The sequence below is a fragment of the Dermacentor albipictus genome, chromosome 1, assembly GCF_038994185.2.
Source record: "Dermacentor albipictus isolate Rhodes 1998 colony chromosome 1, USDA_Dalb.pri_finalv2, whole genome shotgun sequence".
NCBI classification, from domain to species: Eukaryota; Metazoa; Arthropoda; class Arachnida; order Ixodida; family Ixodidae; genus Dermacentor; species Dermacentor albipictus.
Genome location: NC_091821.1, coordinates 176,323,156 through 176,348,886, shown reverse-complemented (window position 1 = coordinate 176,348,886; position 25,731 = coordinate 176,323,156). Strand labels below are relative to the sequence as shown.

General features: G+C 47.1%; 1 protein-coding gene across 9 annotated transcripts in view; it reads right to left on the bottom strand.

Annotated features, from left to right (window-relative positions):
• LOC139052546 (cell adhesion molecule Dscam1-like) overlaps nt 1–25,731 on the bottom strand; it is a 1,125,159-nt gene that overhangs the window by 232,300 nt on the left and 867,128 nt on the right. For all 9 annotated transcript variants that reach the window (XM_070529666.1, XM_070529665.1, XM_070529658.1 and 6 more), the window contains 2 exons: nt 16,938–17,057; nt 10,487–10,660 (listed from right to left, as the gene is read on the bottom strand). In XM_070529666.1, the coding sequence (XP_070385767.1) occupies nt 10,487–10,660; nt 16,938–17,057 (294 nt within the window). The remainder of the gene's footprint in view (nt 1–10,486; nt 10,661–16,937; nt 17,058–25,731) is intronic.

The following is a 25,731-nucleotide window of genomic DNA, read 5'->3' as shown; positions in this document are numbered from 1 at the left end:
TCGCACTACCCCCTCCTGAGATACCCTACCCGCACTACCCCTTCATGAGATATTACACTACTAAAATATAAGGCTGCCGCTCGGCGCACTGGCATTGCGGCATCGTAGCAAAACCCAAGGCTTGTACGCTGAAGAGCTTATCGTTTCGTTTTCTACGGGGACAACGCTTTGTTACGGAAGTTTAACCATTAGTTTATGTTCGTTCAAGTTCCTTTTATCGGATCAGCAGTCTCGCATTTGTGCGAGCACATTCGATGACATGTTGCTTCTGAGATCATGCTCAGTGCCTTGAGTCAAGGCGCTGAGCTTGATCACAGAATTCATAATTCACTTATTGAGAAAAACAAGTGCTATGTTGTTATCTTTACTTTGCTCCGAATTTTTTTTTGCATGCAGACCAAAACCATTATGACCCGGTACGGGTAATCATTTTTTTCTTTCTTTCCGGAGCAAAACGGGAACGGAACTTTTTAAGTGGAATGAAACTGAAACCCAACTAACAACATTTCGTTTCGACAACCTGGGCAAGAATGAATGGAAGCGACGGTTTGCTAGCTTCTATTCGTTTTAGTTATATTTAACCGATATAACCCGCAGATCATACAGTTGTATGGCCAAAGAGGTAAAGCCTGTTTAGCCATAAGCTCTATTAGCCATAAATTAAGATGTTGTTTTGGCTTCTTGTGAACAAATCTGGAAGAAAGTCAGTGGATGACGCTTCTGACCTGGTGCATTTCTTTTTTAGCAATTACAATGTTTTGCTTTTATAACACGCTATTATTGTTTTTTTTTGTTGCGATTCTCATCAAAACATTTCTATAAAGTTAGCAAACTAGCAACACTTCTTATTCGGTTATGTGGTGAAACAAAATGATTAGAAGCGGTGCACAATTAATACGCATACACCGGTGTGTGTCTTGTCTGTACTTCATTTGTGTATGTGGAAGAATTTGCGACCCACTTCTAATAGCTGTTAGCTAAACTAACTATAAGTTAGTCATAGAACTAATGGTAAAGAAACTGTACTACCGCATGAAAATGTTCTAAAGAATTTACAATGCCGGAACTATAGTGAAGCATTTTGCTTTATATTTGACATATAGCCTATAATTTTCCATTCGGCACAGTGCTCTCGGTTCTCACTGCCTTCAGCTTACACAAAAACCAATTTCTCACCAATTCCATTACCGTTCTCTTTGTAGCAGGGGTTAGCTTCCAACAATAAATCTTCATCATTCTCTGTGTCGTTAGTTTTTTCATATTGGCATGAAGTTTCTGTAATGCGTGTTAAATTTATATATTCGTTTGTAGAAGATACATTTGACGCTACCTGAATCTTAATTTGTTGTGAAATATTGGGATATTTATAATGTTAACAAGTCCATAGCGTTTTCCCAATTAAATATGTGTAAGGGAATGCTGTAGCGTCCCTTGTAGACTTAGGGTACGTACTCCTAGACTCCGAGGCGTTAAACGAGAAGAGTGTAAAAACTACATTGAAAGCAATAAGGAGAAACAATTGATTACGACAGGTTTTATCAATGTTGTAATAAAGTTATGGAAAACTTGCACTGATGTAGCATTGAGGGATATAACCAAATTATCGTAAGCATTTTTTTTTCTTGAACATCGAATGCGCCAGCGTATGAGAAATGTCGCGAGAATTTGAACCCCCCGAAAGCACATTCAACCAAAAGAAATAGAGAAATAGAGCGTGGAAAATGGTACAAGTTTCACCACACATGGGCAGGAAAGAGCGCACAAGCAGGTACAAGGCTGAAGCCTGAAAAGGAAAGAAAAAAAGGGTGGGGGGCACGTCAAAATCCAGATATCCGTCGCGTCCTGGGGTCGCAGGCGGCAGTGGGCACACGCGCCCAAGGTTTCAGTCTTATTGGGGGTAAACAGAGCGGAATAGGCAGGGAGTTGATCTCGTCGGTGCAAGCACACACGGGCGGCCATGGGAGCGTGCGGCCTGTTCGAGCGATATTGGGTCCGAGAAGAGCGCGCGGTCGCCCATCCAGCCCGCATTGCTTACCCGGCCCACTTATCTCCTCTCGTCCCGGCTTTGTTGCCTTCCATTACTGGAGCGAGCTTGGTGGCCGTGCTTTATGGCGGAAGCCTCGGGGGTGGGCTTTCCTTCGCGAACGTGATTGGTGGCGTTCCATTTGAGGGTTAAACCCACTCGGGGTCCGCAATAAGCGCCCCAAATAGCATCTAATACATAACGTATCGCTGGAGGCGCATCTGTGAAGCGATTCTCCTTCTGCCGCTTGGCGAACAAGAACGGCGGACGCTTAAAATGGCTCCCCATGGGCAGGGAACGCGAAAGCGTGAACGGCCATCGCTATAGAGACGTTTCGCCTTGCTAATCCCCGCTGTGCGTTGAGCCAACCATTAAACGCCCGGTCGCAAAAACGGTCCCCCATCTTTCTATTTGTCAAATGAAGAGAAGGCAGACATAGAGAAAGAGAACTCGCAAGGTGTAGTGGTGTGGATAGGATCTTCAATTCTAACACGTCAAGGTGGGTGTTCAGAAGAGCAGACAATTGGACAAGCTTGTTTGCCACATCTGTTTACTGTAATATTTGGTGAACGAACGCACATTAATAAACGAAAACTACATTTATTATTCTCCATAAGGTGTCCTTTTTTATAAACTTCGAGTACAGTGCCACTTAAGCAGCTCAGAATTGCTCTGATGTGACTAGCGAAGTACTTGAGTTTAGCTCGATACAATTTACTGCACAACGATCATATCCCTCAAGTCCTGGCTGTCCAGGACGCCGGGCAGGAGACTTGACCTCCCGGTCCCAACATGGGACTAACCAAGCAGATGGCAACACCTTGTACAGGAACTGAATAAAGTTTTTTTTTTCTTTTGCTTTTCTTGCACAACGATAATATGCATGCTTCGCTGAATACATCGTGTGACTATTATTAGAGCCACCATTTGTCTGTATTCTACGAACTCTTTCGTGCTACATAGCATTCACATTGTTGCATTATGTTAATTCTCAAGATGTCTGCCCATTATATATAGGGTCCTTTGTTTTCGGTTTTTGTATTTCTTGAAATTTGCTGGGTAAAAATCGGGTGCTATCTTTACGGAAGAAACACGGGAATAAATCGGGGCGAAATTGGCGGTTTTGTTGCATGGCAGCCCAAATCTCGGGATTTTTTTGTAACTTTTACGAAAGATTAACACAAGCAATGGTGTCCTTTTGGGCACAAACGTTTTATTTAAACAAGCGAAACCACTCCCATGAACATGTAATGGCATGTAGAGCTGCTCGCAAATCATGTGACCCACTCAACTATAGAAATTCTCATCGTCAGGCGTCGTTAGTACATTAAAAAAAACCACATTAAGAGAACACGAGAAACAGAGACTGGTTTGGCGATCTCCAATTCTTTCTCTGCACTTTTTTTTTTAACTCAGAAAATGAAGTACAAATTGTAGTGCACATGGGCATGCTTCGCAAGAGGTGTGATGCTTTTCCTTATATATTGCAAGCGCTTGTTGATATGCATTATGATATACAATGGTATCTTATATGGGTACATCCTAGACCTGTCGGGCCTTTCGTGCTTGCCTCTTGTCGTCCTGTTTTACTGGTGTCCCATATAACGTCTTACACCAAAATTAATGGCATTATGCTTCTTTGAACGTAATGTATAGTCGGGTAAACAACATCTCAACGTCACAGCTACCGTTTAAAATCCAGAGCAACGCCAGCGCTGCGTTGTTCCGCTTATTTAGCCCATTACCGCCGTTTCCAGGTATGCAACGTGCGACAAGTGCGATGCAATGCACCATTGTCATATCCATGTCAATGTGACTACTAAAAAAGCAACGAGTTTTCATTCACAAAATGGCAGTGGGCACTGAATATATTATATCTTTATATATGCCAGTTATTGCTTGAGTATTAGGCAAAAAACGACGCAGATAGCATACTGATATACAAGTATTAATACTGTTATTATTATAGCATATCTTGGCCGCTTGCTCATAATATGGGCATCAGGCTTGTAACAACATCATTTAACATTACCATTTAAGAGGGTGACAACATTGGGGAGAAATCGAATTTAACCCAAATTTCATAATTTTTTATATTACGTTACCACAAAAGGATGGGCGTGGATGGAGCAGCCGTGGAAGTTGCTTGCTGTCATCGCTTGCAGCGCTGCTGGAATCTCCCATGCAGAATAATTAGTGAGAGCTGCTTATGCAGCACGTCTAGACTCTAGCTGTTCTCTTTAACACTTAATGTTTACTTGGAAAGAACAGCGTAAACAGAAGGCAACATGCTGAAGAAAGGTGAAAATGGCTAATACACATTGTAATGTGGCGTCAACGCACTGTGAATTACGGCCGTATTGTGAAGTGATAATGCAAACACTTTGATTAGAGGAAATAGGGCTTCGCTTGCAATGGCTATCGTCATTACATGTCGTTCGCTCTCAAAAGCGAATACTCTCGTAATCTGTAGCATGGCAACGTTCCACTTAGCAGCGTCGCTTCCCGGAGGGGTAACAAGGCTACCAAATATCAGATTTTTGTGTTAATTCTCGCTTTCTTCCGGGGAACACTGTTCCCTGCTCGACGAGAATGGAAGTGGAGCCACCCGCACTCCCACGTGATGTAGCGGCGCCCGCGTCGGCAGCCTCGAGGAAGCGGAACAGCCTCCCGAGCGACAGCGAAGCTACCCTGATAGACTCGACCGAGAGCGACGACAGCTCCGACGACGACTACGTGACTGTCCTGAGTCAGAAAGCAAAGCGGCGAATGCTTAGGGCCTCTGTGGACACATCTACTATGAGGACTCCGCAGAGTTCGCCGAAGTACACCATCCTTTTATTACCTGTGCTACCCTCCGACAACATGAGGTTCCTCAACAGGCAAGCTGCATCGGTTGAACTCAAGAGACTGTTGCCAAATGGCATTGAGGACGTCCGAATCAACCCTCGGTAGAATGTTGTAGCGGTAGACGTCGCCCAACCGTTGGCGTTAGATTCTCTGCAAGCAGTCACAGTCTTCGGTGGCATGAACATCCGTACCATCATTCCGATGGCAAAAGAGGCTACTACAGGCGTCATATATGACATTGATGCAGCCATCTCAGGCGAGGATTTACCACTTTAGATAAAGCCTGCCAATCATAGGACCCACATACTGCCGGTGGCCCGTCTAGGAACTTCCAGATGCGTGAAAATTGTCTTTAAAGGTGATTGCCTTCCATCGCATGTGAAGGTAGGTCATTTTACACATGCTGTCCAGCCTTTTGTTCCCAAGCCGCTTCAGTGCAGAAACTGCCACAAATTCGGTCACATGAGCGCTGTCTGTGGAAAGTCTGCTATATGTTCCCGCTGTGCAGCACAACTCTCTGCAGGCAACTGCCAGGCAAAAACTTCTAAGTGTCCGAACTGTCAAGGGCGCCATGATGCCTCATCAAAGGAATGTCCTAGAGTTAAGCGAGAACTCTTCATATTGAAGAAAATGGTGAGGGACCAGTCGACTCATCGTGAAGCAGCTGCTGACGTTAGGCGACGTCGTTCTCGTCGCAGACACTCATCAAGGAATTCTGCTCTCTGCACAAAGATACGCGTGCCGCAAAGCCTCTTGCTGTTGAATCTGCTCCAACCCCAGTGCAGAATGTGTCCAAACCGCGTATAGATAACGGAGCAGCTAAAAAGAATGCCGTGGATGAAGAATGGCCACTACTGCCAAGGATAAGCCCTGCGGAAAAACCCCAACAAGGAGAGGCACCACAACGCTCCACTCCTCACCCAGATGAGCTGACAGATCATGACCGCCGAATTGTAACAATGCTCAAGTCTTTGATAAATGCAGTTCGCACGCTTGTGGGCAACTCGCATAGGCCAACAGCTCGAAGCGCAGTGTAAGTGTTGGATGCCCTGAGCCCAGTGCTTGCAAATCTTGCGTAAGCACAATGGTTCTTCCACTGCCTTCACTCCGTGATGAAGTGCGTAGCGCGACGATTTTCCAGTGGAATGCCAGAGGACTTAAATCACGGATTTCATGTTTTTGCCAATACGTCTTTACGAACCGATTTCCTGTAGTGGTAATATGTGAACCGAACGTGTCGAAAGCGCTAAGACTCTCTGGATACGAAGCCTTTATGGCGTCGACGTGCGGGCAATCCAGCAAAGCAATTGTTTACATCCGTACAGAACTAACTTTCATTCCCCAATCGGTGCAGCCTCATGATGGAAACCAATACGTGTGTCTCCGCATTGCAAAGAATAAAGTGGCCTTCACCCTTATCGGTGCTACATTTCCCCATAGAGTCGGTTCGACGGCGACCGATTGCGAGACATCCTGACGGCGACTTCTGGACCCTGGATTATCACGGGAGACGTTAATGCTCATCACTTGGCTTCGGGAAGTTCCAGAATAGATTCCAGGGGCCGGAAACTTGTGGAATTTGCTTCCGACCATGAACTCAGCATTATGAACGATAGCAGACCGACGTACTTGTGTGGTTCGAACTATAGCAGTTGCTGAGATTTGACTTTAGTGTCACGGGAACTTGGTCAAAATGTTCGATGGTTCTCAGACATCGAGACTCATGGCAGTGACATGCATATACCCACCTACTTAAGAATCACTGGATTTGGAAGCTTCTCCTTTACTACTTCCCGACAAGTATATATAAGGTGGTCAACATATAAGACAAAGGTGGAAGAGGCATGCAAAGAAGGATTTACCGGCACCATTGAGAACCTTATTACAAGTGTACTGGAATCGTCTAAGTACACATTTACATCCGCTAAAAAACATACAGATTTCGACATGGAACTTGAGCGACTTAGAACGGTTCGCAGAAGGGCCAAGAGGCGATACAGGCGCACCAAGACAATTCATGACCTTAGAATAGCTCGACGTATACAGAAGAAAATCCAACGTCGTATGGACAGGCTGGAGGAACAACGGTGTAAGACGTTCTGCGGATCACTTGATCCCCACAAGCCACTGTCTATCATATGGAGGACGATGCGCGGCCTTGGCTTGTCTCCGCAGCAACGACACCGATTCTCAGCCCTAGCTCTCCATCAAGGCCGCTCGCAGGTCGATATAGCCGAAGATTTCTGTGTGAAGATTGCGGGCAGTGTGGTCACCATCAATAGCGAAATTCTGGGTGAGGTTCCTGCGAGACACTTTCCAGAATTGATTGTGTCCTTCTCACTTGAGGAATTGGACGCTGCTCTGGCCACATGCAGGCGCTCATCGTCACCAGGACCAGACGGAATCACCTACGTTGCTTTATGCCACCTAGGTGAAGATGGTCGAAGCAGACTTCTGGAATGTTATAACCAGTCATGGAATGATGGCGTCGTTCCTGAGGGGTGGAAGTCCAGCCGCTTGATACCACTCCTGAAGCCTGGAAAGTCGCCACTTGCCCTAGCGTCCTACGACCCATTGCGCTGTCTAGCTGTGTTGGGAAGGTCATGGAAAGAATGATTCTCACCCACCTAGAGTGGTATCTTGAGCTCCACAAGATATACACCGAGGCCATGGCTGGGTTTAGAAGAGGCCGTTCCTCTATTGACAACGTCATCGACCTCGTCACGTCTGTACAACAAGAAAAACACCACAGGCGTATATCGGTTGCACTATTCCTCGACGTGAAAAGCGCCTATGATAATGTAACGCATGAAGCCATCCTTGATGCCCTGGAAAATAATGGAATTGGTGGACGCATGTTTCGGTGGATTAGGAGCTATCTATTCAAAAGATCCTTCTTTGTGCGCAGTGCAGATGGCCGAACCACTGACCACTGACACTTGCCGTGGCATCCCTCAGGGTGGGGTTCTTAGCCCCACTTTGTTAAACCTTGCAATCCTTGGACTTGCCGACGTTCTACCACATGCAGTAAACCTTTCCATATATGCTGACGACATATGCATATGGGCCTCGGTAGTTACGCTTCCAGGTGCGTGCACGGCTCCAAAAAGCAGTGACCCTAACATCATCGTACCTGCATGCTCAAGGCCTCAGCATTTCGACCGAGAAGTGCGCCTTAGTCGCTTTTACCCACAAGCCGATGACCCGGTACCCATTTCTATTGTCCACCAACCAATTTCCTACGCAAAAACTCACCGATTCCCAGGCGTTATTATTGACAGAGACCTTTCATGGAGCCCCCACATCTCATACTTGAAGAAGAGGCTTACTTCTGTCTCCCATATACTAAGGTTCCTTGCCGGTAAAACGTGGGGCACATCAGTGGCATCCATGTTTACACGGATGGTTCCGTCTAGGAAAATTCTACGGGCGCCGTTGTTCTAACATCTCAATCGGTCGTCATCATGTATAGGACTTCACACGTAACGACATCTACAGGTTCGGAACTGGCCGCTCTTCGCGCTGTTGTCGAATACACTGAAAAAGAACCGCCCAACAAATGGGCAATATTTTGTGATTCGAAAGCAGCCCTCCAGAGCTTGCAAAGTTTACGACGTGGCAATTATGAACTGCTGGTGTCACAAATCAACGAAACCTGCCATCGCACTTCTGAATGAGGACATGATATCATATTTCAGTGGCTGCCGGGACATTGTGGCATCGTTGGTAATCACCTCGCCGATGACGCTGCCCGATGTGCCCAGGCTGGCTCATCGACATTCCTTATACCTTTATCGAGAGTCGACGCTGCAAGACAGCTTCGCAGCCTCGCTCGTACCATCAGGTTAAGTTACTGGCATACACCACAGAACCCTAAGTGTCGTTTATACAGCCTCGACCCATCACTGAAACTTAAATTACCAGCGAACCTTCCACGACGTGACGCAACACTGCTGTGTCGGCTGTGTGTAGGAGTAGCATTCACCGACTCCTACAGCTATCGTATTGGAATGGCGGATTGACCTATGTGCGCTAAGTGCAAGTGTGAAGAGACCATCAGTCATCTTCTGTGCCACTGTTCTCGCTTCGAGAACCAACGTGAGACTCTCCAGTGTGCCTTGAATAGACTGGATGACAGGGCATTTAAGGAAGCGAAGATCTTGGGAGCCTGGCCTCACAATTCATTACCCCAGGAAGCAGTTCGAGCGCTTTTTCACTACCTGAAGGCAACAGGATTGAGTGCCCGACTATAGACATCCTACACCTAAGTTATCTCTCTCTCTCTTTCACTCCCCATTCCCCTCCTCACGTGTAGGGTAGCAAACTGGACTCACTCTGGTTAACGTCCCTGCCTTTCCTTCTTCCCTTCTCTCTCTCTCTCCAAATATCAGCACAGTGGGTGACGCCATTTCTGACAACATACCAATGCGCACACACTATCCAGGCAATTCACAATGCTGAACGCTTTTCTCTACCCAGTTGTTTATGTGCTTGACAACGACGATGTTCTTAAGTAGTCAGCAATTGTGAAATTTTACAACTTCCATGTCTGCGCAGTGCGTTCAGCGGATCAATAGTACGTTATTTTGAAGCATAGCATAACAAGCAAATTTAGCCCTAGACATTTCGATTAGGGTAAACCAGTCGACTAATAATGTCTTATTTCTTTGAATTAGATCAACTATTATCGCGCGGGTTTACACTACTTCGCGTACAATAGCCCCACTTGTGACAGCGTCTATGCACGGATATTCAAAATATCCGACTTCTAGATTCCCTCCTTTACCATGGCTCTCTGTTCTTGCGTACTGAAACATGACGTGAGAAGTTTATTGACGTCAAAGACGCACGAAGACACTTGATTGTCACGCATCCCTGAGTTCTTTAATGACTATGTCGGGTATTGAAATAAACGGCATTGCTGTTTCAGTTTATATTAAGTTAATGAACAGTCAGCTCCCATGGCCGTTATACAGGTACGCAACGTTGTTTATCGCAAAGACAGTGGCTACGTTTTCGAGCTTGAGACAATTTAAGTTCGAAGCGTTTGAAGTTGCGGAATGCCTTACGTGCGCTCTTTACATTATTAATCAGCCACTTGCTTGAGATAGCCCAGTGCGAAGGTAATGAGGTCTTGCGAAGACGCGTTAATGGAGCAAGACGTACTCAACAATTCTTGTTTGAGCGGCCTAACATTGAGGCGCATTAGAACTAACTGCTGCCGGAGCAATTACTGAAAAACGTTCCAATTGAGAAACCCTTGTGATGAGCTCACAGCGGAGGAAACAATAACGCGGAATGTATAAATGGCAAACAATTACAGCGTTTACATGCCTACGACAACGATGGAAGCTGCTATAGGAAATGGACAAAGGTGCTAACTATCTTAAAGCATGCAAGCACGCATTTAACAGCCACAACACAAAATCATTATTGTGGCGCTGTAAAACAAGCATGCGAGAAGATTGCACCACACCAAAATTACACCATCACACACTATAATCTTAAAGTGGAGGCAGGAAATATGCAATGCGTACACATTCGCACGCTGTGCATACTTCATAACTGAATAAGAGAACAGTTCGCAGGTTTGAGGAGAACGAAAAAACTTACGTTTCACTGTTAGAAAAACAAGTTTGCTGAGGTCTTCGCCGAAGCCGTTGGATGCCTTGCAAAGGTAGTACCCTGACTCCTCTGGTTCCAGCTGGTGAATTGAAAGAGTGCCATTCGGAAACAAGCCGTACTTGTGGCTGTTGTAGAGTGGTAGGAACTCTTCTCGAGTGGAGTCTGCGTATGAAAAAGCGAGTGATAAGTGTAAAAGAAAATGTAATTGCTTGTTAACGAGAAATAGAAAAATTTAGAAGGCAGAATGGTTGTGAAGAAATCGATGACTCACTTCATTATTCGCACTATATTCTACTAGCACAACGTTTTTCAGAGGATTTCCAAGTACATTTGATCAATGACCTTCAGCAAATACTTAGAAACTATTGATACTTCGGCTGCGCAAAATGTCTTTATGCAAAAGCATCAAATGGCCCATTGAGCGAAAAAGCCGGCGTCTGTAGCAGCGAAACGGCACCTAAATTCTCATTGGCCGCGACGCCATGTCACGTGCGCGCCTCGACGGTGCAGACTGGGCGAAAGGGAACACCTGCTGCCACGCTGGTGTCCCAGGTGGGCGTGAGGAGAGAGGGCATCGCCGCAACGCCATGTCACCCTCACTCTTGGAATCCTGTGTTATCCGCGCGTTCCTTGTCCGCGCCAGCTTTCGTCTGCGTTTTAACTTCGCCTCGGTAATTGCTACAAGAAAGCAATGGATAAAAGAAACAGTAAATTTGAAAGGAAAAACGTTGTCTATATTGAGTTTCGAACCTACGATCCCGCGCTGAGACGCCGAATGTCTTAGCCACTCGGCTAAACCAACGCCTCCTAGATAGCAGGCCGGTGCAGTCTGCCTTATAACATTATGCTATTTGGCCCGAAATTTCATTTGCCAAGCCCGGCGTGACGACAACGGTGAGGTCACGATAACCGCGGCTCACTCGGAAGCGTCCCCATTAGATTCTATGGCAGTCGGGCAAGGTAGCTTGACGTCATGGACCGAAGTACGCAGGCCTTGTGACCAAGCGTCTCAACGCGCTAGCTTGCCCGCGACGAGTTCGTAGCTCGAAGGGCCCCTCAGCGGCGTTCAATTGCACATTAATGCTCTCGCCTTCACAACGCATCAAAAGGGCTGCCCTCTGAATTTTCTCTCTGCCACAACGGGAATTTTGATTTTTGGAGACTTTGGTTAGTGGTAATAAACATCACAGTGTGCCATGTGATGGTGGAGCAGGCAAATTGGGGCAGGTGCCGAAATTCTACCGTAAGAAAGAGCGAGCCTCAAACGCCCCCGCCCCCAACACTTCCATTCTCCCCTCCCCGCCATGAAAGGATAGAAAAGCGGAAAATAAATAAATAAGAAGGTAGGTCTATTTTGTTAGCAAGAAAATGATTAAAAATGAAACGCATTCGCTCTGAAGTGTGCTGAAAACGTGGACGATGGTGACACTCCAAGACACTGTGGTCGCGCCTGTGAGGCGCGAGCCAGAGTAGGTGGCGAAAGTTGCTGACGAGGCCGAATAGGTCGCCTATGAACAGAAACTTGAAACTTACATCATCGATCTGTTAAATAGACAAGGAGTCAAGAGTCACACAGTCTTTGTGGAGCGATGCTTCTTATATGCACTGAGGAATGCACACCATGGTGAAGAAATGTGATCATTTGTTCACAACATCCTCCCCCAGCCTAACGCTCGAGGCAGCAGGCTTCTGTTGGAAGGCATGGCGAAGTACCGGAGCGTGCCAGTCCAATAGTGAGCTGAGTGCGGCTGTTGATTTCACCTAACACCAATTGCAGCAAATTATTGCAGCCTGGCAAGTTTGAGCCCTTACAGTCATGCTCCAAATCCGTGTATGAGCCCTTATGGCCCTCAACACTGCCTAAAGTGAGTAGTTGCCTAGATAATGTCAGGGACAAAAAGGCATAACTTGAACCTTGGGGCTTCCTACTTTAGTGTTTGGCTAAGCCTATGAAATAGGCCATTGAAAATGCGCACCTTTTCGCATTATATTCCACTGGGCGCCAGCCTGGTCACTCTGACCAGCAATAGAAAAGAAACTCGGCGTGACGGTGGAAAACTTAGATGCAACAAGTTATTGGACAAACCCGATGTCTGTCGGTTTTTGCGATTCCTGGAAACTGAGCATATCTGGCTGATTTGAAATCATAAGGCTATTTGTTGTCCAGATCAACTGTTCCTCCTTCTGCAATAACAAATGTGTCGTGCTTGTCGTAATTGTTCAAAAAGGTTTGTAGACTGGACAGTCGTTGTAAACCGTTGATGGAAGTCATGATACTTGCATAATAGAAGTGACTGACTCTGTCTGTTTGGATTAGTTGTCAGGATTGCTTTGGCTTGTTCAAATGTGCTGAGATCGAGTGATAGTGACGTCTTTGTCCATTTTGTCCGAGTCGAATTGCTTGACTTCATGGACGAACACACACTGTTAGGTGAAGACAGTTTTCAATGAAAGTAGCATTCTGGAGCTACTATAGCAGTCATTCACGTCCGTCCTCTTCAATCTGAGTTAGTGCATTAGTGAATCACAGGTGCTTTAATTCACATGCTGGCTGTTCGCTGAAACAATTGCCCGAATGCAAGCAGGATACGGACGGTGTTGCAAATTGTGGGTTATGGGGTTCTTGTACAATCACGGCATTGTTCTTTTCGAGGTGGGACGTGGTGCTATTAGTTATATTAACAAGCCAATACTCAGGTTCAAAGTTTCTCGTGCGCTCATCTTCTAAACGACTCGTGTCGATATAACGCTCAGTCGCCTTGCCTGGAGCTGAAGGCACCGCTTTACATTGCGGTTGACTTCAGCACGTCTTCCTTCATACCTTAAAACAGAGTTAGCCTTTTATGTCCATGCAGTTCTATTTGAAAAGGCTGGCCGTCAGCCGTGACTGCTAGATCGCCTACCAAGCAGGACGACCACGGCTAAGAACCATCCAAGTCAGAGTCACAGGGGCGCATACATCGTCTTTAAATGTTTGCCTCTTCTCGTCTGGAGACCTAGAGACCGAACTGAACCGCATCGGAGCGTAATTTTGACACCATATGTGCTACATAAAGAGGGCACCTAGAGCCAGGACGTCCGTGTAGAGCTATTGTACTTGTTGTTGGTCTTCATTTTAATGCGGAAGCATTCTACCGGATGATAAGCGGTGCTCTACGAATTGGGGATGTCTTGAGAAACCTCTCTGTAGCCTCACCATGATGCAGAAAACGGTAAACGAACCCTGGGTGGGAGGAGCGCCGTTGGTGATAACACTGCTGGAGAAAACTAGGAAAAGAGATGGTTTGAAAAACACTCTCCGGGTCTTGCTGGATGCACAGCACGGCAAATGAAACATTGTGCATACTTCAGAAGATGTTTCTGTGTGTACCGGGGCGAGACTAATGTGGCGCTACAATCAGCATGCGCTACAATCAGTGGTTGCTGAATATGGCGCTTAAGACTGAATCATAATGACCATAATGAATACACACTTCATAGACAATGACGTCTAAAATACCAGAGTCACACGTTATAGTTCACTTATAGACAGTCGATGATTTTTTCCCTGCCAAACACCGTCAAAGGCGCTGGCGACACGGCTCTGCTCATGAGGGCATGGCCACGGTCCAAGCAATGCGCTCAATGCGACCGGACGTCTGTCAAGGATGTTCGAGCGATCACGTAGGCGAACGTAGGCGGACATATTGAGGGCATTATATAGTTACATTACACTTATGGGCCGCTCCTCACCGATTGCGGACGCCACTACTTGCCGAAAGTCGACGAGTCCTCAGCTCATGCTCTACTGAGCGTCAAGTTGTCACCGCCTATCGTCCTTAGACAAATGGCCTTGCAGAACACTTACTGGCACGCTAGCTACGTACATTTCGGCAAACTATAGGGACAGCGATGTCTTTCTGACGCATGTGAACACCGCGTATATAACTCGCCCCGCCATTGCCCCGCTGGATTTTTATCGCTCGCCGTTTATCCTACAGTTTGATCATGATCCTGTTTTGACCTTGGACGCTGTACCGGCTGTACTTCCCTCTGGACTACAGTTGTCCACTGCGTACGTCCGCGATGAAATTTTCCTGGCAGCGCGCCAAGCACATTGCCGGCGTCCGCTTCATTGTTGCACAAGCTTCCCACAAGTTCCGACGATAGGCATCACAGGGGCGTCCAGTTTTCATCCAGTTCCCTCGTACACCTGCGCTCACCATATGGTCGTGTCGGCAGCGTCGGTCCATAAGAAAAGCGCCTGTAGCGTTATTTAGGTCCCTACCAAATCCTCCCCAGAGAACAGGGACCCGCCCTGCACCTACAACGAGATTACTAAACACTACTATCTCAGCCGTAAAACCTGTTTTGTTCCTCATCCGCGCCTCAATAGAGCTCAAGCATTAACGCTCCGTCTGCTACAAATGAATACCTATCTGAATCCGTCGCTCTTACATAAGATCTATGCGGATACTTACACTAACGCTACCTGCCACGATTGTGGAGATATAGCCACGTTAGACCATATGCTCTGGCGGTGTGCCCGGTCACGCTCTATCATCGCTAACAGCTCGGCCAGATGGGATGCGGTTCTCTGGAGCCCTCTTTTGGCTGACCAACTCTGGGCTGTCCAGCAGGCCCACGATGCGACCGAGAGGCTCGGCCTTCCGGTTCCCGCGTGGGAGCGGCCCGCTTCGTGAAGACTCACGATCTGCAGGACTTCTTTAAAGTTTCACCATACCATACCATACCATACCAAATCCTACGACAGCTTTCGGACGTCACTTATAAAGATGGTTCCCCGCGGCCTATCATCTGTACAGCCAAGAACCGGTGTCGTTCATGTCACCCGATTGAAGCACTGCTTGCGCGCTTTTCCTGCTCCAACTTAGATTGCTCTGGGACGGCGCTCTATTGCCGGTAGGGTTAGTTTCGCGGTGAAGAAAATCAGGACTAGCAGACTACACATGATGAGGACGAGGTTGTGTGATTGCTGTTAGTGGTTCCTGGCACCACTTTTCAATGCGTTCACCTGAACCTTCGGCATTGTTCATGCCGCCAGCATTGGCAAACACTTGCGCCTGCTTCCACCTCGCCACAATTTGGATATATTCTAAACAGGAGCTTTTGAGTTATCACAAAGCTACAATCTAAGCACCATATTTTGGTGCGAGGCGGGTAAGCTACGTCTAAACGTAGGCGATGGAGTAGCGCACCGAACGTGCGATCAACCTTTCGGTTTGATAAGAGCCAAAGGAATGGCTCTGCTTTGTACAAGAATGAACAGTTTGCCTGTTCATCAAACTATATGTTTTTGTGAAGTTTCTGCCACGGAGTGCGAAGGACATTCTTGGTGTCTGATACGGAAAATTAAACAGGAGTCGGTGCTTGATGCGTGCGCAGGTGTAGCTAATCTGTCTGCTACCTCATTTTCTGCGGCAGCCAAGTGGCTCGGTAGCCGTTGAAAATGACCTCGTGACCAGCTGGAGAAGCAATGGTCAATTCGTATATAATTTCGTAGATCATGGAGTGATCTACGTGCCAGTAAAATTATTTTATGGCCCCTTTGTAGCCGGAATACGTCATATAGTGACGACTTCGATCACTCTTGGCAATGCATTTTTAGGCTTGTAATATTCCTAACAGCTCTGCCACTGTGGAGGACGTCTTGTGAGGTAGACGATAACTTCAATCGACTTGATTTGCTGGAATATAGAAGTCTGAAGTCGAGCTATCATTTAATGGAGAGCCGTCGGTGAAGACAAATGTGTAGCTCTCCTGGGACTGGTACGCTCAAGCGCGATGAACTTTTCCTCTGAGTAGTGTATTACCGATATCTTTTTGGTTCCTGGGGAGTTCAGCGCCACAGATGGCGGTATGAGCTGCTGAGGAGGATGGTTAATATCTGGACACAGAAAACTTTGGTGTCATGAAAGTACTTCCACGTGGGCTCGTACTGTGTCCGTAATTCGGCCAGTTCTTTGAAGAAGTTTGCTTGGTAAGGATGACTGCTTGGTCGATATGCAAATAAGTAACCGCAACTTTCTTGAATTCAAAGAACTTAATTAGGCAGTTCTTTTGCTTCGGTGATCAAGGCTACTAAGGACCGAACCATGGTTCGTGGAACAGCTATAGCTACGAAGGTAACTACAACGACGACGCACAGCCATAACATCAATAACAACAACGACAAAGACAACGACAACGAACACGACAACATACTGGTGCTCTGGCGTTTCTTCTTCTTTTCCTTTTTTTTCGCTAAGTTGGCCCCCCACAAACAGAAGACAAACAAGTCCAACTTGGTACGCTTTTTAGACAATCGTTTGGCCCGTAAGCTTTAGAATTCACGCTTTCTTTAGCCTGCAAATTCAAACGCAACAGCCTCGCGGTATCTCCACACTATAACGAATGTACCAGGCACGCAGCCAGAATAGCCGGCGTGACGTTGCATTACCGGAGGCGATCATCCATGTGATGATGGGCTGCGGCGTTCCGGAGGCGCTGCACTGCAGCTGCACGTTGCGACCCTGCACCACGGCTGCGCTCTCCGGCTCCACATCCCACTTTGGTGGCTCTGCACGAAACAGTAGAGAAGTCAAAGAGACAAGCATCGGCCATGCTTTGCGCCAGGCACTGAGCTTTCGACGATTGTTACTGTATTGCGCAAACTCGCTTTTAATCTGTTCACTGCCGTTATTGGCACAGGCTCGGTCTCCCTTTTTTGTTCCCTTAGAGCCTCCTCGAACTCGGCAGTCTTAAGGGGCGTTCCTCCCAGTGCCTTCACAGTTACGTCTTGTTAGGTTGTTACGGGTATCGGGTCACTAGAGATTATACTTAAAGGGACACAAAAGGGATACTAAACTCGCTCGGTAAATTACAGCTCTACGTCACCAAAAAATGGCAGTTCTAACCATTCTCACCAAAAATGGTAATTCATAAGCCAGAGAAGACGCTCGAACGAAATGAGAGTGGCTTTGCCACGTTGAAGTTCCCGCAACAACTTCCCGTGACGCAATAGATTTAGACAGCCCCTTCTGGTGATTACAGCTCGGGTTTATCAATAAACATACGTTACACCGTATCATCATAGGTACAAAAGACTTAAGCCAGAAAATTTGCAGAATTTTCTCTGCACAGTGACGGCAGAAATAAGCCAAAATATTAGCAAATTCATGACGTCACACGGACATTTCGAGAGTGTGGTTTAGGCAACAAAATCAAAAAAGGGAAACTTTCGCCTTCACTTTCCCCCTTGTAAACAAACGTTTGCTGTCAAGTACACCGAAGCGCAGCATTGAAATAACACACTAAACTGATTTGGCGTTGCTCTTTAGTTCCCTTAAAGAAGATGGCTGATTTGTTAGCGTGACAGTCTCTGAATGACGTCTCATCTCTGTTTTACCAATATTAGCGTAAGTCACCGCAGTTAGGTATAGGGCATTTTCAATACCCGGTGAGTCCGCGCAAAGCGTCATTGACATCCTCCTCTGTATTTCAGCATCTCATCTTTCCCTGAAAGAATCCCTGGTGTCCTTCAAAACAGTTCAATGTTGGGATATTTAAGCCACCATAATTTAATATTTACACAGGTCCAGTCTTGTGCCCTCCTTGTTGCGTCATTCTTGCAGCAAAATTGAATCTATTTACCACTACTTCACATTTACTCGCCGATATTTAACTAAAAGAAAAAGGCTCGTTGAAGCGGTGCTTCACAAGCTTGGATTGGGTCTAAACATCTTGGTTTTACGTTTCGCCGGGGCCTTGGGCTGATGTTTCAGCCACCTGAATGTGTTTGATGCTATCTGCGATTTCCTGCAAGCTACAAAATCTTTATCATGATAGTTTATTTTGTTCCTTTACTGTCACTATTGTCTCTCTTCTAAATTGTTTTACTTGAATTATCGGTCATGAAGCTTTTATTTCTTTGGAATCTCTTTTAATTGCGGATTCATCTGGTCTGATTACTCAATCACGCACTGTTCTTTCTTTCCGAGTTGTTTCTAATTGCCCATTATTTTCTTTTCAGCTTAGTATTTATTATCGCGTTTAATCAAGTCACTCGATTCTTAGGCCATCTCCCGTTGTGAATACATGCCTTGTTTGAGGAACAACATAGCCACCATTTAACGTCGGGGTGCGCATAGCTTTGAAGTGCGGCGACCAATATTCCGCGGAAGCTTGTGTCTCAACGAATACTTCCATACTTACTTAACAACGTGAGAAGAGTGAAAACCTCAACGAAGGGACAATCTTTCTACAAGGCGACTTGTCTTCGTCAGCAAAACAGCCGTTTTCGGGCATTACTGGTTTTCGAGTTTTCAGGCAGCGGTTTTCAGGCTTCAATGTTTCAAAGTTTCAAAAGGAGCTCTCGAATATACATACTTGCCAACCTGGAGACTTTAAAACACGACACCGAGGAGGGAGGGGTTGAGGGGAGGTAGTTTCCCGGCGCTTTTATAATGCGAAGCTGTATATGGCTAGCCGATTCGTCCGCCCGTCTGTCGGTCACCTGTACGCCGAAAAATCATTCGGTGCAACCCCATGCGCATGCACGAAAGAGAGAAAGAGGGAGAGGCACGCGATTAGCCAACGCCACCTAGATAGCGCAAGGCCTGTTTACTCCGATCCATGACGTCCAGCTACCTGGCCCGAAATTTCGATTGACAAGGCTGGCGTGATGAAAGCAGTGACGCCAAATCACTGTTGCCTACTCGGGAGCATCCCTACTAGATTCTATGGCAGTCGGGCCACGTAACGTGACGTCACGGATCGGAGTGAAAAGGCCTTGTGTTATCTAGGTGGTGTTGGATTAGCTGCGCCAGTAGCGACGTCGTTGTTTTCCGTCGCAGCTGAGCGCGCGTGCAGCAGTTTCTCTGCGGCTCCAAAATGGGTAGGCCACACGTCATACGTACTCCTTAGGAGCACGCAGTTTTCGATCAGCAACGCCGCGAGCAGACTCGGGAACGAGCTCGTCTACGCCGTGCCGATGCTGCAGCACAGGCACAAGAACAGGCTCATGCAGCCGAGTGCAAGCAGCAACTGCGTACCAAAGATCCGGCAGCCTACCAAGTGGTCGTTCAATGAACCGTCGGGATTAACCCAGTGATAAACACTGGGGCCGCACGTTTCAGCTTCGCCAGTTAATCATCTGTTCAGAGTGCTTGGATGGTGATTTTTTAATTACTATTTTACTTGCTCTGAGTACATGCCTCTTGAGGGATACAAACGCACTTCATTAAGAATACTTTACTTTTAGACGCACCACACAAGCAGCACAAAAATTTGAACACCAGAGACTTACATAGTGTTAGACTACATATTTTTATTTTAATCACGGTGACTTCAGCAGCAAATTCGCTGTTACCGATTTCGCGTGCTTCAGAAACTTGCTCGAAGCAAGTACCTCTCTGGCGTTCTTTCACCAGCAAAAAGAGTTTCTAACGAAAGCTTCGGTGACCGACGAGCGAATCTATTTCGCGAACAAAATTCATTTTTCATAAATCTTGTCACAACATTCGTGAAGTCACAAAACGAGGCCAAATTCTTAAACATTACAGATGATTCCGGAAAGGTGGCAGGCTTGGGTGCTCGCGTATAAGCTATTACTGAGAAGAACGTAAACATCAGGGCGTTTAAATTTTGCTGCCTTAGATCAATATGCTTTGAGCAGAGCTAACCATCTCTGTTTCTATAAAGTACGAATTAAGTTACATAGGGTGTCCCAGCTAACTTTAGCCAAGCTCTTGAAGCAAAGAAATATTGAAAAAACACGGTGCAAGATACGATTATAGAACCTACGGTGTCAGGTGGTCAGACATCTGACCACCGAGCACCATACATAGGTCTTAAAATCGTGTCTCGCATCGTGTTTTTTCAATCCTGTTTTTCGTTGACGACCCTGGCTAACGTTAACTGGGACATGCAGTAGCACTTAACCTCTTCACGAACGTTTCACTTCATATGGATTGCAACATGTGCGTTGGGTCTGCAATATTTGCGCGCATCACGCACGTCCTTGTATTTATTTGACACGTTTCACGAAAGTTTCGCTTAACCTTAATTCCACAAACGCGTCGGACCTGTCCTAATCTTTTTCCTCCGATCTCTTTTTTATGTCTTTTTGCTTTCCTTTCTTTTTCTTTACCTTCAGAAGGAATGTGTTCTTATAGCTTTATTTTTTATATAATCGCACTTTTTCTCTTAACTTGATACCTCGATACCTCTTTCCACCCCCACTCTACCCTTAAAGTTCTTTTTTCTTTCCTCACCCGGTCGTGATCGATTTCTGCCTCCTGTTTTCTGGTAAACTATACACAGGTTTGCAACCATTGCTTGTATTTGACGTTTTTCTCTCTCTGCGTTGTTTTAAGTCCTCTCCCGGCTACTGCTTTTCTTTCTTGTTTCAGATAAAGCAAAGGTTAAGACCAGCCTGTCACCTCTGCTATAAAGAAGCACCGGCAGCGCCTTCGCACCATCGCAACAAATCCCCACTTTTCAACAGTTCCACTTCCCCTGCCAATGCGTTGCGCTACCCTTTCCTACCGGCTTAGGCTCGTCGATCTTGGAGAGAGAGAGAAAGCTGTATAAACCCTGCTGAGGAAAGCAGCTGCTGCCGTGACGAAGATAAGTCCCCTTGTCGAAAATTCGGCTTCGAGCGGAGACTTAATCAATTCACAGTCGCCATCTTTCCATAAATGCTTCGTCAAAAAAGGATTAAAACTGAGGCAATTGGTCCATCTATCGTTTGCAAAACTAACGTAATTGAGGTGATAAATAGGTTGTAAACTGTAATGTAAGGTGACGGCTGTCCTAAAGAAAAATCCTGAAACAAGGGCAAAGAAACCTATCCATTCGAAGGCCACTGAAGTGCTGCTGCGCTTGGTGAGGACGAGTGCATTGCGTGACTACATAACTAAAGGAACTTTCCTCTGCGTGTACGTGAATGCGTTGACTCTTCATTACCTTTCTAGCCCCTCTCGAGAAGGAGAGGTACAAGGAACGCACACAAAGCCCGAGGCAAACTCGCTAACAGTCCTGCGCAAAGTCTCGCACACCGAAAGCCGCGTAATAAATGAGGCGACACACTGTGATAGGTGAGGTGAGTGCAGTCACTCAAATTCCCGGGGGAAATATTACGAGGCTTAGCTCTTCACAGAGTGCAAATTATGTCGTCTATACAGCACAATTTGCCATGATCAGTGAGCATAATATAGTCTTAAGTATTATAGCCCCTTTAACGAGCGCTGAAAAGACAATTTGTAAGCAAGCGCGCTAAGTGCGGCTTCAATGTGTGTTAGTGTTAGCATAGCTTGGCTCGTAAAGATACCAGCGAACATGACGTTAAACAAGGCACAATCTTGTCTCGCAGCTGTTTGGGCGCGCTGCGTTTACTTGGCAAGCGACCACACTCGCGTGTCGATTCGCGAGCGGTCAACCTATAGTTACGGGCAACCACTCCTTACATTGGCGAATGAGCTCTTACAAGAGTCGCAGCGACTGCGTTTGCTGCGTACGCCGATTGACCAATGAAACAGAACGTGTCTGCACCACGCCACGTTCACCAATGGCGGGCGGAGGGCCGCGCTCATCGAGTGTTTCCATATGAAGGGTCAGCAGCGAGACTGACTGGACAGCCTGGCTCAGTTCCGGGGACGTCGACCGACAGCTTTAACTGGTGTACTGGGCGGAGAACGCAAAGCAGGCGCAGGGCCTTACGCAGCCACGTCCCCCTTTACACTTCCCCCTTTCAATAGTTTACCACCACCACCACCCAGCTAACTGTAGCCAGAGTTTAAAAACATGCAAATACCACGTAGCTGGACATAACAAAAGTCATATGGTTTGCCGTTGCTTGGAGACACTCAAACTATTTTCTTTTCGTTCCGCCTAATTTGACAATTAGTCTTAATTATTTAATTAATAAATTCCTCAAATATTATAATCGAATGAAAAGTCTAAAAGAGAAAATTGTAGAGCGACATGAAAAACTCCCGATACAGCTTTCTGTCGCTCAATACGTGCTACATAAAAGCGTTTTTCCGAGCGTGAACGAAGTCCGCGAATACACGCAAAGTGCCTCGAGCGGCCAGTTGCGCGACAATTTTGCGTGCATTTGCGTGCTTCTTTCACGCTTTCAAGCCTGTCAAGAGGACAATGCTATTTGCTTTCAAAACACACGAAAGTGGCCTATAAACGAAGAGGGCATTTCATTGGGCTGTTCAAACAACACTGCGGGTTACCGCCCGGCGTTTGCGCTGGCGGTTTCTCAAGTTTGACGTCAGGAGATTTGAATAAAATCTGAATGGAATAGCTTTACCGTATACTAAGCTTGAAGTGAAACCACTCATTTATCGTTGCTTCTTGCTTTCGTAATTCCTCCCGTTTTCTCTGCTTCCGCATTTTTTAAAAGTTTAAATCAATTAAATTAATATGTGTGGTTTAATTTCCTAAAACAGCGCAGTGGGCTATGAGGGACGCCGTAGTGGAGAACTCCCGATTAACTCTGACACCCTGGAGTTACTCAACGTCGCCTCAAAGCACGGTACATGAGCGTTTTCGCATTCCGTCCCTGTCAGAATGCGACCGCCGCGGCCGCGATCGTACCCACGACCTCGTGCTGCGCAAAGCGACGCCACAGCCACTGCGCCACCGCGGCCACACAAGTTGGAATTCTTAACGGCAACAAACATTTCTATTTATATTACCTCTCAGCAGGCGTCGTGCAACATCATGAAACTCCTGGCCTACTACGAATGAGCCGCGCTGAACTTTTTTTCGCACATTGCGCAGCATTTTAATGTTTCCTTTCCCGTCTATTTCGAAACACTTCGCCCGCGTACAGTTCCCTGAAAGGCGGATCCTTTCGCCGAAAGTCACGGCCGGCATCACGCGGCTCTGCAATCGAGGGCGTCGGAGGACGTGCGGGCCCCAAAACACCAGCAGCGGCCGCCACGCGGTTTTCGCGCGCGGCGCGCGATCTCCCGCGGGACACGTTGAAGCGCCGCGCGTAATCACGCCCAAGCCACACACCAGCAGGTCGGCCACAGGCGCGCCGAGACCCCGGCGTGGTGCGCCGGGTGTCGTTAAAGAAAGCAAGAGAGCGACCTGGTTCTGGAACGGAACCGGAGCTGCCCCAGGGTCATTAACTTAATCCGACGGCGTCCGGAATGCTCGCTGGGGAACCTGCCCGCAAGCTGCGTCGTCAGAGGCATGCGCCCGCCGTCTGTGGTTGCGAGCGCGGATGGGGCGTTTCTCTCCGGCTCTCGCCGAAATGGCTGCTGTAGGCCGTGCCTGAGCCTCTTCATCCTTGGCCCCACCTGCACCTTCTCATTTATGTGCTCATTGCGTGGTATATTTTCATATATTGTCGCAGCACGGCGGCCTCATAGCATGCGCACGAGCTGTCACAAATGTAGCGATGTCATACGAGAAGGGCGTCTTTTACGTTGCGCAGTACTTCACGACAATTTGCACGTGTCGGACGTGTCTTAGTAATTCACGAGTTACAGACATTGAAGAAACCCCAACGTGAGGTTGGTTAACCGAGAAGTTTAAGTGAAACGAGTCCCGTTCTCACGATTTGCTTCTTAAACATATACCACGGCTTAAAGCCCTAACCCGGGAAAGAATGATCGAACGCAAGTTCTGGAGCCTAAATGTATTGAGCTTTTCCCTTTTTTTATTTCTTTTTATTTCTTTGCTTTCTCCGTACGTGCGAAATGCAGGACCTAACATTTTCTTGCCCCGCGATGCTTGCACAATAACTGAACTGTTAAACGAACGCGACAGGCGCTCAATTCCCTTCCATTTCCCGCTCGTACTTTCTTCCGACGCTTCTCCCTGGAAAATCGCGGTGTCATTTGGGGCGCGCAAATGCCATGAACGTCCCGTCCCGTTAGACACCGCGTTTCATATTTTTGTCTCGCATGCGCCTGCTTTCCCTTCTACGACCTCAGCGCCCGAGCGCACGCTACATCGACTCGTGCTTCAAGAGGCGCAGGCTAGCCTTCGTCGTCAGTCATGCCGCACGTCAGCGTCGCTGGCGACAGAAAGGTTTATGAGCCCTGGCTGCCGCTGGGCGCGAGGGGGGAGGCCTACTTGAGCGCTTTCTCGGACGCCACCTTGTCTTCATCCCGAGCGCGTTTCTGCCTGTGTTTATGCAGCTGCCATCATCGCAGGCTGTCGCGCTCGGTGGCGTATAGGAGAAAGAGCGACGGCGTTTCGGGGGCTCCCGGGACGACGGCTCCTTTCCTCCGAGCTCCTCAACGTCACACAGAGAGAACGCGCGTCGACTTTCGTCTCGGCGCGGTGTCCGCTCTGCGCGCCTTCGTTCAGTCTGCCTGCGGGCAGACCACATTGCCTCAGGCCGTCTTGTCACGGCGCCAGAGGTATACGCCGAACGACGCCGCTCAACGCCCGGACAAGCACGCACTCGGGCTGTGCGGTTAGCGCAATACGAGACGGGTTCTCTCCGAAACGGAGTGTGGGTTTATTAATGACTTACTGATAAGTCATAAGGAGCCCTTGTGTATATAGTCGATATTGCGCGCTGCATTTGGGCATATAGAAAGCCGGGAATACCCCGTTATCTCGTCCTGATGTATGTAAGCTGCTGAAAAAAATTTAAAATAAAACATTTTTGTTACTTCAGTCGTTCATTCGGAGACTCATATCTCGAAACGCAAGCTTCTTGGAAGTGTTTTATGTAACAGTGTAGCCTAGTATAGCCGCTGCATTGAACCGCATAGTACTGCCTGTGTTTTGTTTTTATAACTAAGTAGTTACGTTAATTAAGTGGCTCATAAATGTATACATCACCCCATGGTGACTGCCTTTCTTAATGTTCGCGTGGCTGACTAACATGGGTTATAAGGTGCAATTCGCGATGCGACTAGGTTTCACAGATCTTTATGGATAAAGAAATAAGAAGCAAAACAAACGACCAAACAAACAAACAAACAAAAGGCCTGGCCGCTTTTCACCAGAGCCGGGTTGACGTGACTGATGGTAGCCTTTGTCGGGCGAAGTACCGAGACAACTGGGTTCGATTTGTATGATGCTTCCACTGGATAAAATAGACCTCATCCTGTTTATCTTTCAACTTACGTAATGCCGAATCTGTACCTTTGCTACTTTGTCCATGCGTACTGGCCGCAATAAATATCTCGGAGCACACTGGACACTAGTGCAATCGCTTAATCTGGGCAGCAAACGTCCTTCCACGGGACGTTCTAGTCATTCGTTTCTGA